Source organism: Takifugu flavidus, chromosome 3 (assembly GCF_003711565.1).
Source record: "Takifugu flavidus isolate HTHZ2018 chromosome 3, ASM371156v2, whole genome shotgun sequence".
In the NCBI taxonomy this organism is placed as follows: Eukaryota; Metazoa; Chordata; class Actinopteri; order Tetraodontiformes; family Tetraodontidae; genus Takifugu; species Takifugu flavidus.
Window position 1 is genome coordinate 6,431,415 of NC_079522.1, and position 15,297 is coordinate 6,446,711.

General features: G+C 47.0%; 3 protein-coding genes across 3 annotated transcripts; 2 read left to right on the plus strand and 1 right to left on the minus strand.

Moving 5' to 3' along the window:
• Positions 1 to 97: 97 nt before the first annotated feature.
• On the plus strand, positions 98 to 2,283 carry vbp1 (von Hippel-Lindau binding protein 1). Its single transcript, XM_057028142.1, has 6 exons — positions 98 to 239; positions 902 to 1,026; positions 1,150 to 1,216; positions 1,505 to 1,603; positions 1,711 to 1,849; positions 1,988 to 2,283. Exons 1-6 carry the CDS (start codon positions 159 to 161, stop codon positions 2,062 to 2,064), a joined length of 588 nt encoding a protein of 195 aa, XP_056884122.1. The 5' UTR covers positions 98 to 158; the 3' UTR covers positions 2,065 to 2,283.
• A 339-nt stretch (positions 2,284 to 2,622) lies between these two features.
• rab39bb (RAB39B, member RAS oncogene family b) lies at positions 2,623 to 6,303 on the minus strand. Its single transcript, XM_057028140.1, has 4 exons — positions 5,848 to 6,303; positions 4,956 to 5,213; positions 3,798 to 3,978; positions 2,623 to 3,601 (listed from the first exon to the last, which is right to left on the minus strand). Exons 2-4 carry the CDS (start codon positions 5,168 to 5,170, stop codon positions 3,356 to 3,358), a joined length of 642 nt encoding a protein of 213 aa, XP_056884120.1. The 5' UTR covers positions 5,171 to 5,213; positions 5,848 to 6,303; the 3' UTR covers positions 2,623 to 3,355.
• A 769-nt stretch (positions 6,304 to 7,072) lies between these two features.
• On the plus strand, positions 7,073 to 10,978 carry zgc:162171 (uncharacterized protein LOC565931 homolog). Its single transcript, XM_057028139.1, has 4 exons — positions 7,073 to 7,458; positions 9,166 to 9,296; positions 9,377 to 9,526; positions 10,448 to 10,978. Exons 1-4 carry the CDS (start codon positions 7,266 to 7,268, stop codon positions 10,649 to 10,651), a joined length of 678 nt encoding a protein of 225 aa, XP_056884119.1. The 5' UTR covers positions 7,073 to 7,265; the 3' UTR covers positions 10,652 to 10,978.
• The last annotated feature ends 4,319 nt before the right edge of the window (positions 10,979 to 15,297 follow it).

Here is a 15,297-nt window from a genome sequence, read left to right on the forward strand (position 1 = left end):
AATCGAAAAAAGCGTGTGTTTATTTTTGTTATTTATGTGTTTGTGTTTTAAAGCGGTCGGTGCCAGTCGATGCTATTTCCACCACTGGCCGGTAGGGGCAGTGTAACATCCTAACCTCTGTCAGTAAGAGAGGAAGAAATTAGCAGCTTTTTTCCAAGATGGCGGCGACCACAGACGACAGCAATGCTCCTCAGGCGATTAAAAAAAAGTACCTCGGGATCCCAGAAGCTGTATTTTTGGTGCGTACGCCCGGTGTTTCAGTTTAAAAGGACCCCCCATAATGCTGTACAGCTGAACACGCACGTCTGTAACGTCGTCGTGTGTGCCGAGTATGTCATTCTTACTCCGAGCTAGTTAGCCAAGCTAGCAAGGGAGCTGACTCGCTCATCGTGCCGGCTGGGCGGCTGCTCACGTCCATGTAAGGGCATTACGATGCCCCTATGTTGCCCGTATCTTGTTGTCATCTTTAATTCCATTATTCTTCAGGGTTTTCGTGTGCGGATCGGGAAGCCTTTCCTAGCTAGCTACGGTTGCTTTGATTTAAAGGGCTTCCATTGGTCATTTCGCATAAATGCAAGGAAGCACGCTTCCATCCGAGCCTGTCAGCTGTTAGTGCAAATGTTGCTTTTCCTGAGCTGTTTTATGAGCCAGCTGAAGCCAAGTTTAGTCAACGCATGCATAAATCAACTCCACTTTGGCCACACTTCAATATCCTTTTATCAACAATATTGCACGGCTGATGGATGGATGGATGGCAACAACACCCAGATCAATTTAATCGGGATTATTAGACACTACTAACATAAAATCAACTTAAATGTTTGGAATTGAACCATTTTGCGTGAAATTCTGGCATCGGGTCGTGTCAGGATTGCTTTCACAGCTCTTGGGGGTTTTCCAGGAGGATGTCGAGTCCTTTATGAAACAGCCGGGCAACGAGAAGGCAGAAGCCGTCATCACCAGGCTGCACGAACAACACCAGAAATATAAGTTCATGGAGCTCAACCTGTCGCAAAAGAAGCTCAGGTAATGCTGCGTTTATGAGACAGTCCTTTCAAATGCGACTGAGTGCTTCTCAAAACTGTAATTGTTGGACATTTTCCCCATTTTTCAATGACTGTGTGTCTCGAACTGGTGTTTGTCACGTAGGTTGAAAAACCAGATCCCACAAATCACTCAGACGCTACAAATTGTACAACACATGCAGAAGAAAAAGGTGAGTACATGCATTTAGAGCTGCTTTAACTTAATTTTCTATCTGCAGTACGTATGTAAATGTTCATGTGACAGGTAATATTTAATAGTTTTTGTGTTGTACATTTGAGTGTAGGTATTTTCAGACCTATTTTTAGATTAATTTGCCTCTCAAAACTGTAAAACGACAAAACAGAGTTGTGGTGTAATTCCACTTTGGTCCAGAAGCTGAGGGTTAGCCATTCTGTGTCGAGAATTAGCATTTAGCAGCGAGTGGGAGGTGCTTTTCTATAGTTTCCTGTTTTTCCAGGGATCCCCCGAACCCATGGAGACGCACTTCATGTTGGCTGACAGTGTGTTCTGCAAGGCCTCGGTTCCACCCACCGAGAAAGTCTGCCTATGGTTGGGGGTCAGTCCGCATCAGACGATCGCTGGTTGTCGTAAACCGTCCGATTTTACTGCCATCCAGGCTGTAACTTCAATCCGCCTTTTGTGTTTTATTTTCCTCCCTCGAAGGCTAATGTCATGCTGGAGTACGACATTGATGAAGCCCACGCCCTCCTAGAGAAGAACCTCCAAACAGCAGCTCGTAATCTAGAAACTCTCAACGGTGACCTTGATTTCCTGCAGAACCAGATCACCACCACTGAAGTCAGTATCCTTCCACCCAGACTGTGCCTACCGCTTCGTGCCAAGTAGAAATAGACCTTTCTGGTGTATTGATATTTTCAAGGGGCTTTCAACATTGTCAGGACATCTTTTTATATTTTTCTTAACCTGCTGCCCCCCCCAGCGATGGCGCGGGTCTACAACTGGGACGTGATGAGGAGGAGCAGAGAAAACATGCTCAAATCAGCAAACAAGTCTTAAGCCCGACACGCGCGAATCCTCTGGTGAAATAACAGGAACCCCTGGTAGCCCGCGTTCTCCCCAGAGCTCGACACACAGAGCACGTCTGAAATAAGAGTTTTCTAAGCTTTTATTCTGAAAACACCCTCTCTGAGGTCGAGCTCTGTCATCCACTGTTTGTTTGTTTTTGTTTATTACTTTTTAAAAGTATTTTTTCAAGTAAAAGTTCACAAAAACCAAGGTGATGAGGTATTTTTTTTGTATTTTCAGTGTTTTTTTTCCTTGTGGCGCTCAGTTTTCCTTCCCCACCCCCTTTCACCTGTAACAGATTTCACCTTTGACCTTTCCCCCCTACATCCGTCCTTTTTTGCCTCGCAATCACGTGTTCCCCCTGCTCTTCCTACGTCTTTCCCCTCTGTTCTATCCGTATTTATCGCTGTTTAACACGAATAATGAAGTAAAGGGCGAGAATTTGGGCAAAGACACGACTGTGGATGTTCACTTTTGTGAGTTTTCTCTTTTGTTAGCTTTAATGCTAACAGGTGTGATGAGCTGGGAATGAAAACAGGAGGCGCTTCGTTACATGTCCGGCTAAATTTAATGCAGACGAGCACAACAGGTGAACGTTACCAAGCCAACATCCTCGAAGAGTGCATCTCCTCCTGAAGGTAGCATTCAGCGGGGCTGTTGTAGCGGACTGCATCGTTTTTAGCTACCTGTACAGGATAAGGTGGACCCGTCTGTGGGTACAGCATGAAAAACCATCTCCAAGTCCGGGGCGTGTCTCGTGGTGCTGCGGGAAACACCCGCGTTACTATGCTACTTAAAAAATACGCAGAGTATGACGGTACATTTTGAAGTAATAAATGAGTGGTGAGACAGTTTCGTATACACAGAAACCACTTGGGAGTGAGATTTGACCCTCTTGAGTTCCGGCGCCTCGGGGCTTCCTGTCCGTGCGTTTTTGTGGCTTCCTTGTTCCAGAGTAAAGGAATAAATAGTCGAGCGCTTATGTAGCGCCCTTATAAACTCGGGAATTATCACTACTAAGGTGCTTCCTCCAGCAAACCTGCTCCATTTTAACTGGGCGGACATGTTAGCGTCCCGCCTGGTGAGCTGTACATGTTTTCTGGAGAGTAATGTATGTCGTTGAGCTAAAGGAGGTGTTGAATAAAGATAAATAATCGTCTCCAGCAACATTGCCAGCAGTTCCGTTCGGTTGAGGGGTCGACGCCTCGGATCCTCGTGACCGTCCCCTCTAAACGTGTCCGGCGCCCTCCTTTACCACTTTGACCGCGAGACCTCTCGCGAATCAACATAGACAGCGGCGGTCGCTCTTCGTCACTTCCTCCGAGGAGTGCACCACGTTGGGGACGAAGCCGCTCTTCACGCCCTCCCAGCCCTCCTGGATCATGATGTCGCCGGACCGCACCTGGGCGAAGATGTCTCTCGTCAGCTCGGTGAAGGCGTGCTCCACGTTGATGGCGTCGCGGGCGGACGTCTCCACGTAGCGCATGCCGTACGCCCCCGCCAACTTCTCCGCTTCCTGGCGGGTCACCTGGGAGGGCAGAGCGGAGAGTTGAGGGCGGGAAATACGGGTCTGTCGCCCGGATGACTCGGCAACATGCTAGTCCCCTTTGGGTTTAATTAGAGAGTCTTGGTTAGCGAGCAACGGTCAGCTACGCTGCTGGGGGGGCAGAAACGAGGCTCTACGCCCGAGTGGACCTGGCCTGGGGTGCTGCTGCGATACACACCTGGCGCTGGGCCTCCAGGTCGCACTTGTGGCCCACCAACAGGAAGACGATGCTGTGCGGCTGGACGTGGCTGCGAGCCTCCTCCAGCCAGTCGTGGACGTTCTGGAAGGAGCGGCGGTTGGTGATGTCGAAGAGGAGCAGTCCGCCCACGGAGTTACGGTAGTAAGCTCTGGTGATGGACCTGCAGCCACAGGTAAACCACTTCCTGAGCATAAACTGTATTTAAAGCTTGCTTTTTTTTTAGGTTTGTTGACCAGGAATGAAGCAGAAAGATTCAGATGAGCAAGCAGGGTTAAACAAAATCCCCATATATTTATTTTTTATGTGGCGCTGGAGGGGGGGGGGGGGGGGTCACTAAATAAAAGCAAGTCGTCCTAAGAAAAACAGCGGAGGCCCTTACAGGCTGTACTGAACCCTTCCACCAGGGGGTGCTAAAGCTGATGTTTCCGGGTGACGAGGAAGCCGCTTAAAATAAGTCGTTTTACCTTTTCTGCGTTTTCACCTGTTTGCAGGAGAAATTACGCCTCCAGTCGCCTCGAACCTTTATTTAAATAACCGCTCTCTCCACCGAGCCGGCAAATAAATTGCGGAAATACAAGTTTTGATGCCTCGGGGAGGCGACAGTTGGAACTAACCTTTGTCTTCTGTGGTGCGCACGAATAAAATAAAATTTCACTTTTTAAAAATCAATTTCTCTGGATTTCAGTTCTATAAGGGGGGGGGGGGGGTTACTGCCTCCCCCTTTAAGTTCTGCTTCCTCAGAAAAAACCTTTTTCATGCAGCTGATGGTCCAAAAGAAACGTTCTGACAGGCTCCTCAGCGCTGTTAGTGATGGACAACCAGAGGACTCCGGAGACACCTGTCCAGGTGGACTAAACCGGAACACTTTCAAATGTAGCGTCGTTTTCCATTTTAATTCCATGAAGTCAAGTAAAAGGGATTTCCCCAGGGACCCCCTTAGTGCCCGCATCTTTGACTAAAGTCAAAATGGACCGGACTATATTTACACAGGGTAATAAAGCTCAAATTTGAGGCTAGCGAATTGTGTAACGACTGCTAGCAAAGCAAATGCGTCACTTTTGACACCTGGAATCAGCTGATGGCTTCGGAATATCACGAGCGGGGGCAGAAACGACATTTTAAAGCCAAGAGAGGCACCTGAAGCGCTCCTGGCCCGCCGTGTCCCAGATCTGCAGCTTGATCCGTTTGCCCGGTTCGATCTCCACCAGCCTGGAGAAGAAATCCACGCCGACGGTGGGGTCCGACACCTGGGCGAAGCGGCCCTCCGTGAAGCGGCGGATCAGGCACGACTTCCCCACCGTCGAGTCCCCGATGACGATCAGCCGGAACTGATAGAGCCAGATCGCCTCCATGTCTCCGCTGCGCCCGTCTGTCCGTCTGCGTCTGTCTGTCTGACTGAATAGGAGAGAGAGACGGGAGGGGGGGGTCGATATTCACTCGAAACCACCTTACCAGCACTCGCCGGATGTCAAAAACATTAAAATATACATATTGTTTTTAAAAAAAATGCCTGAACTTGCACCGATTCACCCACGTTGCAGCCAGTTACCCCCCCGTCCCGACACATTCTGCTCCGTTGTGCACGGCGCGTGTTCCAGCCATGGTACGGAGAGTAAATCCTCTTTTCTCGTCACTTGATGTCAACAGATGTTTTAATCAGATTTGCTTTTTTGGGGGATGGGGGGCTACATGCGCCTTAGCTTTAGCATTATTCGCCCCTTTTGGTTCACCTTTACGCAGCGGTGGCGTTGGCAACTTTTTGCTTTTAGATTGATGGCGTGAAAACATCGTGGGGGGTGAAAGGCGAGTGTGGAGCCCTCACACCGGATGTATCAGCTCAGGGCATCCCGGGTGGATCTACCCTAAAAGCCCCGCGGACGCGCAGCTTCTCTGGAAAAATGTGTCCAAATCCGGCCAATTACGGCAGCTTTGGTTCTTAATGGCCCCCCGTGTGTGTGCGTGTGTGTGTGTGTTTTGAAGAGCCGCTCCTGCTATAAATGACAGACATGTCGTGCTAAAGTCAGCTTACATGGAGCAGATGTGGAGTTCAGTCCGGAATGGTTGCACCTCTCCAGATCAGGCTGATGCGGACTCCATGGCACCGTCGGATCTGGCAGAATGCTCCAAAAGATGGATGTGTACGTCCGATAAAGCCTAAAAAACGTGAGGAAATATGAAGCAGTAGGCCCCGGACCAGACCACTGATGCCCTGGCTAATGTCAGGCCCGACCGAAGCTGGCGGGGTAACAAAAAACCCGCGTCCGGAGGTGGTGCGAACCAGACGGGTGTCTCCCTCTCTGGCGCCGGGGTTCGACGCCGACTGTGCGTCCGTTTACCGGGACAAGGTGCTGGCTGTCAAGGGGGAATCCCGCCGTATCATTTCTGTGTTTTGCTGCGTGTTTGTGCGGGTTCGCTGCTGATGAAATGGCAGCATCATATAGCCTGACTCATCCCGCATCAGTACCACTACCGAACACGACCGTGTTGAGGCGCAACGGGAAGCACGGCGGTAAAGATGAGTCATCAAATTACAATATTTGTTTCAGGATTGTTTTATTTTTAGCAGCGGTCATTAAAATCAAAGTGGGACGCGACACAAAAGCCCGCTGGTTCAATGTTTTCCAATTAGCGATGTTCAATTTTGTTCTGAGTGCAAAAAAAGAGGGAGGCTTCCGCGTCAGCGCGAGCCTGCGTCACCACGCAGTCGAGAGTTGCATGACGGGAAATGTAGTTAACGTGTGTAACGTGGTCGGTTATAACGTCGTCGGAATAAAGATGTCTTATTTTACCTGTTAACATTTATTTTTTTTAGATTGGGACATTATTTTGAAGGGTTTTTTAAAGGATATAAAAAAGCTGTGGGAAGATAATCGCTGCCAGACGCCGTTATAGAGCATTTCGAGAGTCGGTGTTTCATTGAATAAACACAGAATACTTGATGTCTTCAGTCTCAACACCCTGTAAAAGACATCTAATAATGACAATCCAGATTGCAGAAACAAGATAATATGATAATAGTAAGCCGTCAATAAAGTTTGCTTTCGTTTTTCTTATGTCGTGGCATAGGACGTCGGAGTTGTATTGCTTACTATTCTTAAAATGGAAGATTAAAATAGAAGCTAGGGTGTCGCTGATCGAGGTGACGTCAGGAAAAGCTTCAGATCCATTCACATAAAACTCAAAATGAAGAATTGTTATTCGGCATGACCCCAAAACTGACCGCACGGTTATGGGAGTGGCCAGTGTTGCGAGACGTGTAGACAAACCACAGGACAACCGCACTTCTCTTGCACCAGCGGTGCGTCTCCGCGCGTTTTGGGACCGGAGAGCGATGATTAAACAATGAAATAACCGGATTCCCATTCTGGCATTTCCAGGATAGGATGTTCCAGTCGTCCTGCGAGAAGAACCTCACAAAATCAACAGCTCAACTTTTTAGTTTTTGCGATGCAGCACGAGCGTCTGCTTAAAGTTCTGGTCATCGGCGACATCGGCGTCGGGAAGACCTCCATCATTACGCGATACGTGCACCAGGTTTTCTCCCAGCATTACCGCGCCACCATCGGAGTAGACTTCGCCCTCAAAGTGCTCAATTGGGATCACAAGACGGTGGTGCGACTGCAGCTGTGGGACATTGCCGGTGAAATACTGTGTGTGTGTGTGTGTGTGTGTGTGTGTGTGTGCACAGTCTAATTTTACGACCCAAACCCAACAGAAGGCAGCCATAAAGCTGGACCTCAAATTTCAGACTGTATGTGAAGTGGACCGTGAAATTATTATCACTAATATTTAAGTCAGTTTCAAGGTCTCCCCAACTGGGCTGATGAAGGCTTGTTGGGCCAAAGCAGAGCTAAAACCTGTTTTTAGGTGATCCGTCTTTGTAGCTCTTGATGTGCCTGAGCAGGATCCCAGCGGCTGATGGGGTCGCCAGGTGTCACTGTTGAGAAGCACAACTCAAAAAATACAGAACAAACTTCTTACCACGACTATTAGGCATCTAGTGTGGCTGTAATATCAATTTATGGTAACCAATGAGACCCAATAAAGCAAAATGTCCCCGATAAGGACCTGTAGTGTTAGGCAGGGGTAGGTTTGGCTACACACAGTCAATGACGAAACAAGGGAAAGTCTGCTCCACAAGTCAGAAAAACAAATGCTTTGCTAATCTTCTGTATTTGCATAGTAAAATTCTCCCTGTATTCAAGAGATGTTACCTCACACAGCGTTATATGTCAGAAAGTCTGTGTCACTGTGGCATTTGTCAATGTGTAGTGAGGCGTGATCGTCCCATGAAGATGACTGTCATGAAACAATCAAGTAATCTAAACATACGCGCATTTGGCAATTTCTTTGTTCTCTAAAATAAGCCATAACTTCCTCTTAGATTTGGTGGGAAGAGAAAGTGAGTGAAAGTTTAGTTTCTGCATATTTGTCTTTATGAATTTCACGGGAAAATTAATCAAAGTGATTCTCGGGCAGCAGAAAATACCGATAACATTTCTGAGAAAGCAGACTTTTAAAAGAGCTGTTATGTTTGACCGCAGGGGTGACGGGCAGCAAAAACAAAGCTTAGCAGACAGAAAAAGGTGATAAACCACAACTTCCCATGTTGATTGATCCTACTGCTGCTGACTAAGAAACAACTTCATTTTCTCTTTATTGAACTCATAAATTTTCCTTAATTGAACAAATAAAACATTGGACTTATTCAAACTGGTGGTCATGATAATCTGATTCCATTTATATGACACACATACAAACCTTAGACCAGTATGTCCCACTGGTCCCAGTATCACAAAATTGGCTGAGATTCCTTGTATCAGCTGATCCCCCCCCCCCCCCCCAGTCATATGGTCCTTTTCTCGCCGTGTGTGTGTGTGTGTGTGTGTGTGTGTGTGTGTGTGTGTGTGTGTGTGTGTGAGATGCCCATTTGCCACCACATTAGAATCATGTGAAAGAAGTTACCAGCTGAATAGTATTACTCAAACCTTCCCCCACACACTTGTTCTGGTTTTCATATTATTGAGAGCATAGAAAAACCCTCATAGAGATAATGTATTACCCTCCCTCTTAGCTTACCACGAACGTGTACGCTAACATTAACCTTAAACCCAACCGAAAACCAGGCATTAACTGTCTTACACACCTTTGAAAACAATGTCCTCAGTTTGCAGGTGAAATTTGTACTTTGGTCCTCACTTTGTAACAGATATAGGAACACACGCACACGCAATCAGAATTTATCTAAATTTTATAACTTTTTTTTCCTAATATTTCTTAGTGTTAATTGCCAGTTGCCATATTGATCATTTAGGGAAGAACACTTACTTTCTTTTGTCTTCAAAAGGGCAGGAACGCTATGGAAACATGACCCGTGTTTACTACAAAGAGGCCGTAGGAGCCCTGGTCGTCTTCGACATGACCAGGCTCTCCACGTTTCAGGCTGTCCTCAAGTGGAAAGGCGACCTGGACTCGAAGGTAAATCTGGAGGAAGGGCTGTTGTAACACATAAAAGTCTGGCGCTGGTGGCATGAATTTTTACGTTTTTCTGCGGTTAGGTCGCCCTCGGCAACGGGAGGACAGTCCCCGCCGTGCTGTTGGCCAACAAGTGCGATCAGCGGGACCACGGACTCTGTCCAAAGCTGCCCAAACTGGAGAGCTTCTCCAGAGAGTATGGGTTCATCGGCTGGTACGAAACCTCTGCCAAGGCAAGAGCTGACTGTCTTCGCTTTATTTGCTGACAAAAATATCCACAATTTGTCCCTTTTACCTTAAGAAATGTCCTGTGCACCTTTAATTTGAGCTTCACTCAGCCTGAAGTGACCATTTGAGGCAATGTTTATCAATTATTTAAACATTAACAGCATCAATCAGCTGTCTGCAGCCACCAGGGGGCATTTGTTGGCCAAATCTAAAATTAGAAATAGTAAATGGCATGTTTATCTACTAAGACAAGCTAGGAGACAGCGAACCAGCGTGACTCCTATGTTCTGGTTGCTTTATTAGATTTTATTAGGGCTGCCAAAAATAATGCATTAATAATGCAAAAATAATGCATTAAGGAATCTCGATTAACCTGATTGAGAGTTTTAAGGCAGCGTCTCTGGTAACGCATTTAATATAGATTAAAAATGAATTATATTCAATCATCGAAACGAATTCACAGCAACCACGTGGTCCATCTGATTGAAAATTGTTTAGATTTATTTATCCTCTTATTCAGTCGGCCTGGTTTGAGATGCAGGCATTTTGGAGCTTTGTTTGATTTCATGACACCTTTTTGAAAAACCTTTCTGTAAATAAAAAACTCTTCCAGGTAAACACTGGAAAAGTGAGTGCTTCCAAGTTTTACTGAGTTATTCCTGCCCTAAGCACTTCAGCAATACTAAAATTTATCAGAAAGGAATTCAAATTTTACTTTGAGTCGATTCCGACCGAAATGAGGGGTTTATTACCTGTACCGCCGCTGTCTACCACCAGGGGGCGACAAAGATCCTCATCCTTGATGCACTTACCAACCAATAGCAGCTACTTATTACATAAGCTACAATGCTAATATCCCTTTTCAAATACTTCTCCTGTGTTTTAGCATGGAGGTAAATCCATCATCTTTCTCTGTCTCATTCCAGGACGACACCAACATCGACGCGGCCATCACATGCCTGGTGAAGAGCATCATGTCGCTGGAAGAGGAGAACGCGACAGCTGATGCCGCGGGCGCCAATCATGAGCCGGACAACAGCGTCCTGGTCCTGCCCCAGTTCAACTACAGCAGGAAGGAGCGAGGGCTCGGCGGATGTTCGGGTTGCTCCTCACTCAAACCCAGGCGCTGAGTTGGCAGGAGGGAGGAGGAGATGCGTGTGATGTGCCTGGAAATGAAAAAAAAACATTTTTATAAACTGTCTTTTAAAAAAATTTATACTGAGCACTTTTTAAACATTACAATTGACTGAATTCTACCAACGTATTCTCACTGTATGAAGAACAAACAACTTATAAATGGAAGAATAAATTTATTCCAACACTTTTTAGCCAGCAAAACACGATGCAGCAGTACTTGATGCAGGGTTTGATGTACAACTGTGCTCTATTAGCAGCTGCTTTGGCATCATTTGTATTTGATAAATATTAAAAAATAAAGGGGCTTTTTGACACCCTGAGTGAAACTGCATCTTTTAAACTGTGATGTCACCGATAAAATTTAGCTGGCCGGTGTCTTTGAAATCAAGAAGCAAAATGGGGTTTTTATCCACTCTAATGAACTATTTTAAACATAGTAGTGATTTTTTTCTGTTGTTTTACACTAAAGTATTAGTATGAATAGATTTACTTTAAGAGAAATCCGAAAATCCCCTTCAACTGAACAACTCCTTACTCCTGCTCATGCCTCTGTCTACCACTAGAGGGAGCCAGGCACATTGCCCTGAAATGGGCTTCTAATTTAAATGTTGACAGAGTGATGAAATAAGAGGTGAGAGTGCTCCTATCTCTCTCTTCTCTTCTCTCTCTCTCCTCTCTCTCTCTCCTCTCTCTTCTCCTCTCCTCTCTCTTTCTCCTCGCTCTCCCTCTCCTTCTCTTCCTCTCCATCTCCCTCTCTCTACCTCTTTGGTGTGCTCCTCACTTCACCACTGAGATTGGTCCAGGCGGAAAGCGGGGGCAGATGGTGAAAGGAGACCTTTTCTGCGTCTCTGTGCCACTTGTACAGATGCTGGCAGCAAAACCTCTCACATGAGCGCCTCAGTCCTCTGGATTATCCCCCGCGTTTGTGGTCTTTTCCTCTAAGGTGCGACACAGGTTGTAGGGTTGGAACCCCAGAAGGATCCTGTCATGCTGTGTGAGTTGTCAACACGGAGAGCAGTTTGTCGTTTCTCTTTGTTGTTTCTCTGATGTTGGTTTTGCCCGTTAGATGAAGCTCCGGCATCTGTACCTGAATTCTTCCATGTTGTAATGTCTCAGTTCTTCTTTTCGGTATCTTTTTTTAAATCTTGACTGTCCGAAATGGTGCGAAATAACTCTCAGAGAACAACTGTAGATAACTTCAACTGTATAGGTAATTAGAATAAAATCACCTTTGATGTTGCTGCTACACGAGGCATCGTTTTGCTAATTGGGTGGCCAAAGAATTTTAACATCTTTGGGACGACTATCTCAAATGAAAATGTTTTATGATGACTATTTACAGGGAAACCTTTGATACATGAACCATCCTGGCAACTTAAGATGCCATTCGAGCTAACTTTGCCCCACCAGTCAAAAATCAACTCCAGAAATTTGCCATCCTTGTTCATTTTCAGCTCTCTGACAGGAAAAACATCACATAATTGTGACTAATTGTATGCATTTTTCACGCCTGTGTCTTTTTCCCAGGGAAAATTCTCCGTGACCAAGATGGCTGCTGTTCATAAAATCCTCCTCCTCAGTCTGTTGCTCATGCTACACCTCAGCCAAGGTGCCTAGCGACTAATAATAGCGCCATAGTCTCACAAAAGGTTGCTACATACATGCGCTGCTCTCTGCTAGTGTAAATGCTCAGCCTGCTCTGCGACTTCTATGATCCTCACTTTGGGGGGGCAAAGAAGATTGGCTAATCTCTGAATTTGGCATTTCTACAAATGCAACAAGTCCTCCCAGCTTTGGAGGCGGAGGTTGAAACTAAAACCCCTCCAGGAGTGGGGATCGTGGTTTCCTCCGACTCGGCTGAAGAACGTACAATCCCTGATCTGGAATCATTAATGACAGAACGGGATTCAGATTGTGGCTCATGGAAAAGGTTTCTGTTTCATCTCTGTGCCCTTTTTCTGCTCGCAGCCCACGCGGCCAGCCAGGACTTCGTTTACTCCTCTGCCAGCATGCTGCTCAGTTTCCTGCTGCTGGGCCTGACCGTCACCCTATCGGGAGGCGTCTACCTGTGGGTCCTCCGATACGTCTGCATCGGCTGCTGCCAGCCCATCGTCGCCACCAAGGACGTCGAGTTTTTGGAGAGGATAGTGTGATGTTGTTGGCCGTTCCCTCCAAGTGCTTCTCAAGAACCGGCCGCACATGAACACAACTATAAATGTATGATGAAGCAGATAAAAGCTTTCATAATTGAGCAGAATGCAGGGGAAATTGGCTTTTCGTTGAATGTAAAAAAGAAAAAAATGGGATGAATTCTGTAGAATGTGGGTGTCTGAAGTGTCTCCTTTGCCTGTCGACAGCAGGACAGCTAAAGTGGAAGGAAACTCGCTTTCAACCAGAATTTCTGCTTTATTGTTGCTCAGACATTTCAGCATTTTCTGTTTGGCATTATTAACTGAACAGAAGTGCACCCATGACTGAGCCCTGGGGGACGCCACCGATAATGTCAGTGGTGGTTAAATTGTCCCTGAGAGGTTAAAATCCAATGAATGTCTGTAGGCCACAGTTTGAAAATGTGTTTATATGTTAATTGTGCTTGAGTGATCTTAGTACGGCTAGCAACTTCGCTAGCAATGCTGCCATTAAAACCAGCTGTGGACAACCCTTCACATTCGGGTGAACTCTCCTGACTTCCTGTCCTTCAGTCACCCCCCAGGTGTCCTCAGAATCATAACTACAACAGTGGCCATCTCCTTCTCTGCTCCTCGCTGAGTGCCAGCCCTGGCTCAGGCTAACCATTAGCAGCACAGAGGTGTGCTATTATACAAAAGTTCTCGCCAGACACCGAACGCTTTCATCAGTGGTTACCATGACAGCAAACATATGGATGAGCGTCATCCTTTGTCTCTGATGTCTCCCCTGACCCACAACTCTGTCTCTCACGCGCTAATGGTTTTATTTTCACCTCCCCGACGTCGCTCCTCATTCCGTGATTGACACCTTCTGAGAGGACTCCCAATGCTGTTGCCAGGGAGTCCCTGCATCGACGCAGTTGCCATGGAAACGGGAAGTTCGGCCTTTTCGCCTGCAGATGGCAACACCGCCCTTGAATTGAGAATTCAGCGGCTGCATGTTGATCATGTTTGCGCCTTTCGCCACAGCTCAGCGGTCTGGCTTCACAGGAAAGAGCGCCAAAACGAAAGTAGATGTTCTTTGGAATGGGAGCGGTATCGAGTCCCGGGCCTCATCTGTGGGACCTGAACCCTCTTTGGTGGCCTACTCAGCGCTCGCCACGTGCTTTGTCCTGCTCCTGCAGCGTGCACGTTGGTTCACCGCACAGTCGATGTGTGCAAAGAACCGCAGCAGATGAGGCGGCTTGTTCTCACAGACGAGCATACGTGGCCCACATGCAAACTTTCCACAGCTGATCAATGCTGCCTGTGTGTGTGTGTGCGCGCGCGCGTGGCTCCGAGAGGCCAACCCGTGGCCAAACGGAGAAGAGGTCATTAAAGATTGAAAAGTGTCAACAGAGGATTCCAAGAAAGTCTGCTGCTGTGGTCAATCTGCAGTATTTCTCACACAGGCAGGAAATTCTGCAACGTGCAGCTGTTTCTCTGAAAGGGAAGAGAAACTGCGTGAGAAACGCACACACGCGCACGCCAGTGTTCTCAGAATGGTCCAGCGCCGTCGGATAGTGTGCGTTTTGAATGGGATTTCAAACTTGCGTTTGATTTTTGCACGCGCGCGCGCACACACACACTGCAAAAGGCCTTTGCATAACTCACGTACACGTGCACAATTTTTTGAGTCTCCACTGTTTTAAAAACCATCTATGTCCCCACAAAGCTGGTAAAACTTGCAGAGAAAATGTCACCTCGTGTCTGTTTTTAAAAATTCTTTTTAAGTTTGTGGGATCATCACACCTCTCGCATGCATGCATGGACACCCCCCCCCCCCACCCCACCCACCCAGGAGAAGACTGGCACCTGGAAATTACACCTGTGCGTGGGACTTTGTGTGCACTGTCGCACCACCAGCTATTTCATTTATTCAGCGCGCACATCCGGTGGTACCCACGGGTCCGCGCGTCTCCCGCAGATTTTCTTTTTTGTCTGCACACCGCGTTCCACATAGGATGGAGTCAAACGAGGACACGGATACCGAGGAATAATTTAATGCCACCTTAAATGTACATTAGTGGGACGCCGACGGTACATCTGCAAAGAGGGTTGGGGTTGGGCAGAAATGGAGAGGAGAATATTATGTGGCTGGTGTTGCAGGAAAACCGAGTCTGAGTCGGAGAAAAATGTGAAATTTGATACGATTGTTTCACAAATTCCACTACACCTTAAAGGCTTCGCTCCTTCCACGCGTCTCGCCCAATAGTCTGCGAAGGCGTTCAGGTGCTGCCGTAAATATGACCACTTATCTCCGCCCGGACGTGAACATTTGTTAGTAGTGACAAACTGGCCTGATTCGACTTTTTGAGATTGGGTCGTGTTGCATATAACTAAGTTTCACCGCGATTTCTTTCGACATCCGTTTGGGTGAATACGGTTACCCTTGATAAAAGTGCCGTTGACGGCTGAATAAGCAGGAAGTCCGCTGGCGGAAGCGTACATTCCGAGCGCGTGTGAGTCCC